This window comes from Lycium ferocissimum, chromosome 6 (assembly GCF_029784015.1).
Source record: "Lycium ferocissimum isolate CSIRO_LF1 chromosome 6, AGI_CSIRO_Lferr_CH_V1, whole genome shotgun sequence".
NCBI lineage: Eukaryota > Viridiplantae > Streptophyta > Magnoliopsida > Solanales > Solanaceae > Lycium > Lycium ferocissimum.
In genome coordinates this window covers 12,499,915-12,508,050 of record NC_081347.1, presented here as the reverse complement: position 1 = coordinate 12,508,050, position 8,136 = coordinate 12,499,915, and the positions used below count along the sequence as shown (strand labels likewise).

General features: G+C 33.6%; 2 protein-coding genes across 2 annotated transcripts; one reads left to right on the top strand and one right to left on the bottom strand.

The window, feature by feature from the left end:
* The first annotated feature begins 1,345 nt into the window (after positions 1 to 1,345).
* On the top strand, positions 1,346 to 4,779 carry LOC132059348 (WAT1-related protein At1g68170-like). The gene is made up of 7 exons (XM_059451934.1): positions 1,346 to 1,658; positions 1,993 to 2,055; positions 2,338 to 2,454; positions 3,273 to 3,522; positions 3,831 to 3,986; positions 4,160 to 4,311; positions 4,388 to 4,779. The coding sequence occupies exons 1-7, from the start codon at positions 1,486 to 1,488 to the stop codon at positions 4,611 to 4,613; spliced, it is 1,137 nt and encodes a 378-aa protein (XP_059307917.1). The 5' UTR covers positions 1,346 to 1,485; the 3' UTR covers positions 4,614 to 4,779.
* LOC132061118 (uncharacterized) lies at positions 4,773 to 8,136 on the bottom strand. The gene is made up of 2 exons (XM_059453984.1): positions 7,981 to 8,136; positions 4,773 to 5,738 (listed from the first exon to the last, which is right to left on the bottom strand). Exons 1-2 carry the CDS (start codon positions 8,134 to 8,136, stop codon positions 5,037 to 5,039), a joined length of 858 nt encoding a protein of 285 aa, XP_059309967.1. The 3' UTR covers positions 4,773 to 5,036.

Here is an 8,136-nt window from a genome sequence, read left to right as displayed (position 1 = left end):
ATATCTTCATAAGGACCCGCTAAATGTTTGAAATAGGAAAACTTTATCGAAAAAAATTGGTTTTGAGACGTGAAAGAATCGACTTTCCTTAAAGAGATTTTGTTTGTATACAAATTAGAAAAAATACAAGCAATTTTCGGAATACAACAAAACACATGTTTATACCTACAAATTTTTCTTTGCCACTTCATGAAGGAAGACCTAATTTATAGAGTTAGAAAAAGGTCACTATTCTGAATAGTCGTTTTACTTCATAAATAGAAGAATTCAAGTTTTAAATAAAACCTGAAAACACCGAGGCTATTAATATTTAATGCCTTCAACCTCATTTCGCCTTCCATTGTGGTATACTCCCACTTCGTATATATTACAAACTAATATTAAATTCATATTCGCATGGGAAAGTCTCACATTGGGGATAAAACACTCTCTAATAAAGATAACTCTGTATCCAATAGGGTTCAAATCCGAGATCTGTGGTTAAGGATGAAGGAGTACTTACCAGGGGTGGAGCTTGAGAGTGGCCTACGGGTTCAGCTGAACCCAGTAGCTTTGGTTCAAACTCTATATTTGTCTTACAAATTCATTGAATATGTATATATTATTAATTGAGAACTCAGTAACTTAAACAAACTAAAATCAAGAACTCATAAATTTCAAATCCACTCCGCCTTTGGACTAGTTGCCACTCCACCACTTCATATATACCTCACTATCTTCTTTCTATAACTAGTGAGATATTGCCACACACTCGCTACATTAAAGTTGTTTAACTCTTTTTGTCCTTATAGCATGCACATTGTCACAATATTAATTATAGTCGTTACAGTTCCGTTCGTGCATTTCCTCAATTAGAATATGTAAATTTATTTGACATCTACAAGATTACGCGCATTAGATACTGGAAACTGAACAAAATCACCCAAGAGAGTTATTAGATGGATGATATTTAGTTTTACTTGTAACTAAAAGTCTCGATTCAAGTCCTAAGAAAGAAAAATAATTCTTTTAGTAAGCCTAAACGACACCAATTAGGATTATTCGCTAGTAATTCCAGGTACCAGATGCATAATTTAAAAAAAAAAATAAGAAGAAGAAATCCAGGACAAATTTATAACATAGAACATGCAATTGTAGGAACTGAATTGGTTTTTGATTCGACAAAGAAAGCTCTTCCTTGGTCCAAAACTACACGTCTCATGTATATGTAATCTTTGTTGAGTTACCTAAATTAAGGTTAAGGCCAAACTTTATGAAAGGGGCCCTCTATTGATATTAAGAGAAGTGAACTTTATATCGGTTGGACATGTGATTTGCTTCTCGTACCTACACAAAGTATGATGATTATATATATACAAGAGCTTACGAAATGTAACTAAACCAAAGGGAGAGTGAAAGAATTATAAGCACACCTAATAAGAAAAAGGGTTTGTGCTATTAATTAATCTTTCATTCTCTCTTGTTGGAATAAGATACAATTGAAGTATGACATATATGAAACCTGTGATACTAATGGTGCTAAGTCAATTAGCATCTGGAAGTGTAAACATATTCTACAAAATTGCTGTTGCTGATGGAATGAAAGTCCAAATTATGGTCTTCTACAGATTGGTTTTTGCCACTGCTTTCATGGTTCCTCTTGCTTTCATTATGGAAAGGTTCTTGAATTATTATATGTTGTTTGTGAATGAGTTCATTGTCGTTTCTTTAATTTGCTGTGTTAATTTCTGATTTGTTATGACATTTTTTTTTTCACTAGAGAGTCATTTGACATGTAAAAGATGTTGAAGTGCACCCTTTGCCCATTCTATTTATTTTCCACGTTGATCTCTCAAGTTCTCTCTCATTTTTTTTTTCCCTTTCAATTTCAATTCCTTACTAAAGTATTAACATTTTTCTAGAAGTGCCAGTATATAAAAAGCAATTTATTAGTTGAATTCAATGAAGATCAGTTTGCTTATATATCTGTTTCTTCTTTTATTTTGCATACAGAAAAAGAAGACCAACATTTAGCTGGACGATACTCTTGCAAGGGGTCATCAACGGATTATTGGGGTGAGGATGACAAATAATGAATGATTTTTATGAAATCATTTTCAATTATGTTACTGTTTAATCAAAAGTTTTCAAAGATAAATTACTAAATTCCAAGTACTTTAAGAAACTACTACTTGTGATCAATTGGAAAATAATGCGTGTGTGTGTTTTAGCATACCAGGTCTCTTCATGCACTTACAAAAATCATCTCTTAATATCAGTCCATATTAATTGAAAAAAATTGCACACACAAAAAAATCATAAAATTTTGGAAATAATTTGGGTATATTTGTTTTACAGGGCAGCACTTGGAAGCAATTTATATGCGGAGAGTTTAAATTTCACAACAGCAACAATTTCATCAGCCATGTCTAACCTCACTCCTGCAGTAACATTAATTTTTGCTGTAATTATGGGGTAATTCATTTCTTCAAAAGCCAAATATTAGCGGCTGATTCATGAGATATTTTATATATAAATAATGACTTTTTTTTGTTTGTCTTTTTCATATTAAATACGACCCCCCTTCAAATTAATGCGAAAATATTTTTTTGGTGTCTTGAAGAAATCTATTTATTTCCAACAAGATAATGGGTAAAATATCTCTTCAGCTCCAAGAATTTTTATCCTAATATATAAAACTAGTGTCAGTGTATGTGTGGCGTGGGGTGTGTAAAAATGAGAATAAGAATTTTTACAAATGTTTGATGTCCTTCTGTACATTAACAATTCTAGCTTTTGACTTTTCTTCTTGTTTCCTGATAGTGTCAAAATTTCTAATTCCACGTGTAAAATTTAAAAACAATATGAGTTTCAATTAAAGTGATTACTTTTCAAAGATTGATTCGAAAATTGACCAATGAACGCTATTTTTATCAAGTTTCACTCATGGTACCCGGTAACTAACCATTAGAGCTGTCAAATCAACTGAACCAATTAAGTTGGCTGGAGTATTAAACAATCTAGTCCGGCTCAACCCTTCATTTGGAAGGTCCTTCAAATATGTTAGTCCAGCCCAGCCTTAAGCGGGTCGTAGAAACGCAAAAAGCTTTTTTGTTGCCCCAAGGCTCACTTACTTTCCCCTCAATACCATTATTTAACTAAAATCTTGATGCAATTAATCTACTGGTAAATACTTATCTGCACCGGATATTTACACCTAATCATGTAAATACTTAACCTTCTTTACTGTTACCAATGGTGTGAAACAAGTTTTTTGGCCATGATATCTACAGGATGGAAAGATTGGACATCCATAGAGTAGCAGGAAAAGCCAAGTTGGTAGGAACTGTATTGGGCATTGGGGGAGCACTGGTTCTGAGCCTTTATAAAGGAATGAAGATCAATTTATGGTCTATCAATATACATTGTCTTCACAGTGCTAATGCCACTGCAACAACTGCAGCACAGAACCATAGCAATCTTTTGGGCTCAATACTTGCATTTTTAAGTTGTGCTTCTTATGCAGCTTGGTTGGTCTTTCAGGTCTTGCCATTAATTTCCCCCTTAACTAATTTCAGTCATTCTAAGAGCGTGCTTGGTATGAAGGAAGTCATTTCTTTGAGAAATGTTTTCAAGAAAGAGTCATTTTATGATGTTTGGTACAACGAAAATCGTTTCCCAAGGAAAACATTTTCTATTGAAAGGGAACAATGACTTTCCTAACTTATGGGCATAAGTCATTTTTCATCGAAAATGAATCTTGTCATACCAAATATACTCTAAATCTATTTGGGACTATGGTGATTCTCTTGATCAATATATTATATCCTGTTCTCTTTTCTTGACAACAGGGTAAGATGAGGCAGAGATACCCCATGTACTCAAGCACTGCTTTAATGTGTTTTTGTGGGGCAATCCAGGCAGGCATCTATGCTTTTATAAGGGAAAGGCATCCATCTGCCTGGAAACTTGGCTGGAACATCAGACTATTCACTCCTGCTTATGCTGTATGTTTCTCGATTTCTTTTCTTTTGTTTTTTTCTTTTATAACTGAGAAATCCCCGGTGGCCAATGGATTCAAATTAGTGTCTTGCATCTAACCTACACATCGCCTGTTGCACTCTTACAACTAGACGTGCAAGTATGTTACTCGACTCTTATTGGTTTAAAGTTGTTTCAGGGCATTCTTTCTTCGGGATTAGGAGTAACCATAATAGCATGGTGCACAAAACTAAAAGGGCCTCTCTACGTCTCGTCGTTCTACCCGTTGGCACTTATCTTTGTAGCCATAGTTGGTACGATTGTCCTTCACGAGGAGCTGCACGTTGGAAGGTTAGAATCTACCCCATGGCTGTTCAATTGCAACTAACTTCGTTCAAGAACTAACAATATCTGCTTATGATGATAGCATAATAGGATCGATACTCATCGTTATTGGCTTATACGTTGTGATATGGGGAAAAGCCAAAGAGAAGAGAGCAGAAGAAACTGAAGTTTTAAAAAGTAACAACAATGGAATCATTGAGATCATCTCATTTGCTGGTGTAAATCAGGCTACCGCTGCAATAGTTCCAGAATTCAAAACTGATGATCAGATTGTTGCGACAACAGCTGCAGCTCTTCAGGAAGCATAACCGGAAAACCCAACTTATATATCCAACCACCAGTTATTCAATGCAGAAGTTTAGCAATCACATGTTTTAGTTCCACTTTTACTGATTTAATTCAAATGAGCTCAAGAATTTGTAAATCCATGTATAACAAATACCAATTAATAAAGTACTAGAAAAATGTGGCAAATATATTAACTTGTATTTCAAATAGCTAATGATAGAGTATGTTCAAACGTGCCATCATTGATGAACAAGATAAAAATATAGCGTGTGTAATAGAACTCAAACAACAACGAGAATGAAATCAACAAATAAAAGATTAAATCTTACTCAACCAACAAAAATCATTTCCACACCTTCCACCATGCAATCTTCAAGCAACTAAGGAAGCATAGTTTCATTCTTCAAAACCTTCCGCATTATGGTTCGATTATCCTACCAAAACTAACTCGACTTCTTTGCTTCTATTGCAGTTACCTTTGACTCATCAGCTGGTTTTTCTTCTGCTTTTGTCTCCACGGGAGATTCAGATTTTGGGGCATTTTTTGCAGCTGGTGCCTCTTCTATTTTCTTCTCTGCAGGAGCCTGAGTTTCTGGTTTTACCTCCTCAACTTTCTTCTCAGTAGGAGCCTTAGTTTCTGATTTTACTTCCTCTACTTTCTTCTCAGTGGGAGCCTTAGTTTCTGGTTTTACTTCCTCTACTTTCTTCTCAGTAGGAGCCTTAGTTTCTGGTTTTACTTCCTCTACTTGCTTCTCGGTAGGAGCCTTAGTTTCTGGTTTTACTTCCTCTACTTTCTTCTCGGTAGGAGCCTTAGTTTCTGGTTTTACTTCCTCAACTTTCTTCTCAGTAGGTGCCTTAGTTTCTGGTTTAACTTCCTCTTTCTCAGCAGGAGTCTTAGTTTCTGGTTTTACTTCCTCTGCCTTAGTTTCTGATTTTACTTCCTCTGTCTTCTTCTCCTCGGAAGTCTCCACCTTGGGGGCCTCAGCAGTAATTGATCCCACTTCTAGTGCTTTTCCTATCTCGGATGTCACAGGAGCATCAATGACCTTCTCAACTTCTTCTGGCTTGGCTGGTGATGGTTCGGAAACTTGTGTTATCTGAGATGCCTCCTCTTTTACTTGCTCCGATCCGTTACCTTCTTCTTTCTGCGACAAAGAAATGGAACATATCAGAAGCTAGTCAAACACTAACAATTTATATCAATGCAATGCACCCTCTTCTTGTTTTTTGTAGCACAACCACCATCTTTTAATGGTACCTATTGTGAACCAACAAAGAATTTCCTGTTAAATTAAGAGTTGATCACTAGTCCTTGTCAAATAAGCTGGCAATTGAATGGTTAAATCACAAACTCAACCAGTTTATCAGTTCTTTCCGCATTTTTGTCTGTAGTCTAAAGTCAAATACTATGAACTAAAGACACGACTATTTCATTCTTCAATGTGGCATAGTATCATTTTTGGGAGATAACTAAAGGTATGTTAATAAACTAGGAAAAGAAGAGCAATGGAGGGAAACTAGATGGAGAATATGTTTTTCTTTTTTGTTTGACTTGAGCAAAAAGTTGAGGGAAAGGAAAATATTTTCTCTTTTCTAACAAGAAGGAATTTCCCACTGTTATGTTCTTTCCTCTTTTAAAGAAAACAAATGGAAGCAGGGGAAACTATAGTAACTTTTTTCTTCCTTTTTGTAGTTGCTGAAATTATATAATGTTACATTACACAATCTTAAAAATCACTAAGTTAAAAGTGAAAAATTGATGTATACTTTCAAGTGAAAACTGTTCTAATTAATTAAAAGTTGAACATTGTTTATAACCTCACAAGTCACAACCCAGAATGAACCTAATGGCAGGGTCACTATTATTATTGCAAATAAAAGTGAGTTGACATACATGAAAAACAATGAAACAAAAAGGCAGACAAAACTTAGCAATATTGTCTAGTCTAATATAAAAGCAAGACTATAATAACAAGACTACACAGAAATAGAAAACAAAGGAGAAGAAAACAAGTTGGTGGTCCATTACCAAGAAAACAAGACCCTATTTAGTTGTCAACAACTCAGGATCCAAACATCATTACCACTATTTTTTAGACCACAAAACTCTAAATATAGCAATTAATACGTACTTCCACTACACTATCTCTGTTCCAGCCAGGCAAATTAGTGAATAAACAATTTTAACACCAAAAAAGTTAATGTTTTGATTTCTGGATTAAGGGTATCTTTAAGGAAAAATAACGAATGCCGACAAAATAGCTAGTGAAAACTAAAGGGAAGGACCATATAATTATGATGACAGTACACATTCATGTCCCAAAAATAATTACATGTTGGTATAATTTATTAACATTCATTAGGTCTAGACTGACAATTATGACTTGCTTAAGAACCTACCGTCTTGCTTTCTGATAATTATTAATGTGCATCATCATCATTCCAATAACATAATCCAATATAGCAGCAAAACCACTTTATATTTTTAAATGTTAAATTTGGTGATAAGAAAATTGATAAAAAAATAGTATCCAACTTTTCTTGATTTTTGATAGTCAATACTCAATAAGGTGGTAGAAAGAAGAAAAATTTAGCAGCAAAATACTTTTTTTTTAAGAAAAAAATATGGACAATTTCTTTACTTAACATAATTCATAAACTATTGAAAAGAAAATTTTAATTTTTTTTAGTTTAAACTGTTTATTTCCTAAATCATAAATAGGAAGAATCATCCATCAATAATACAAAAGAAAATTAGAAATCACAAGGGAAAAGATATAGTAAGGACGGATGAAATTTTAAGAGGAAAAAAAAAAGGCGTATAAATTAACAAAAAACAAAAAAGGGAAGAAAATAAGAATTTTTTTTTTTCTTTTCTCTAGGCTTCTATGTGAAGCTATTTGTAAGAATATACAACAGATTCATAGCAATTTTTATTAAAACCTTTTTCCATTTAACGTAGAGAAACCAATATTCAAACAACCAGAAGATGTTAACTTTTTTAACAAAAAATTAGTATACTAAACTAAAAAAAAAAAAAAAACCAACAAAATAAATAGGAAGTACTATAGCAAAACACCAAAAAGACATTAATATTCAATTTCTACAAATAAACATAAATTTATACCTTCCAACATAGAGGTAACAAATCTAGAATTTCTAGCCAAATAACTCAATATTCAATCAAGTGCACCATTTAGACTGGATACCAGCAGACAATATCAATACCAATTTTAAAAACTATATACATAAAATACCTATTTTTATACACATCTCCACTTGTGAGATTACATCGCGTATGTTATTGTTGTTGCTAGAAAAATACATATATAAATATTTATCTAGAAAAGTAAAGATAAAATTATAAACTTTGAAATATTGAATTACCTCTTTGAACAAGTTAGAGAGAGATCGACGTCTTTCAGCATCGTCATCAGCAACAGCGCTCTTGACTTGTTCATCCGCAACAACTGCCACGTTTTCCTGTGCGTCTTCAGGCGCTTCTCCTTTCAACTCTTTTGGTTTCGTTGCACACGCACCCAT

What these genes read in the sequence shown, in the direction of transcription:
- LOC132059348 (XM_059451934.1), top strand. Translation starts at nt 1,486, where the DNA reads ATGACATATATGAAACCTGTGATACTAATGGTGCTAAGTCAATTAGCA. An exon ending in GTCATCAACGGATTATTGGG is followed by an intron (nt 2,056 to 2,337) that starts GTGAGGATGACA and finishes TTTGTTTTACAG; the next exon opens with GGCAGCACTTGGAAGCAATT. An exon ending in TATTCACTCCTGCTTATGCT is followed by an intron (nt 3,987 to 4,159) that starts GTATGTTTCTCG and finishes AAGTTGTTTCAG; the next exon opens with GGCATTCTTTCTTCGGGATT.
- LOC132061118 (XM_059453984.1), bottom strand. Translation starts at nt 8,136, where the DNA reads ATGGGTGCGTGTGCAACGAAACCAAAAGAGTTGAAAGGAGAAGCGCCT. An exon ending in TCTCTAACTTGTTCAAAGAG is followed by an intron (nt 5,739 to 7,980) that starts GTAATTCAATAT and finishes TCTTTGTCGCAG; the next exon opens with AAAGAAGAAGGTAACGGATC.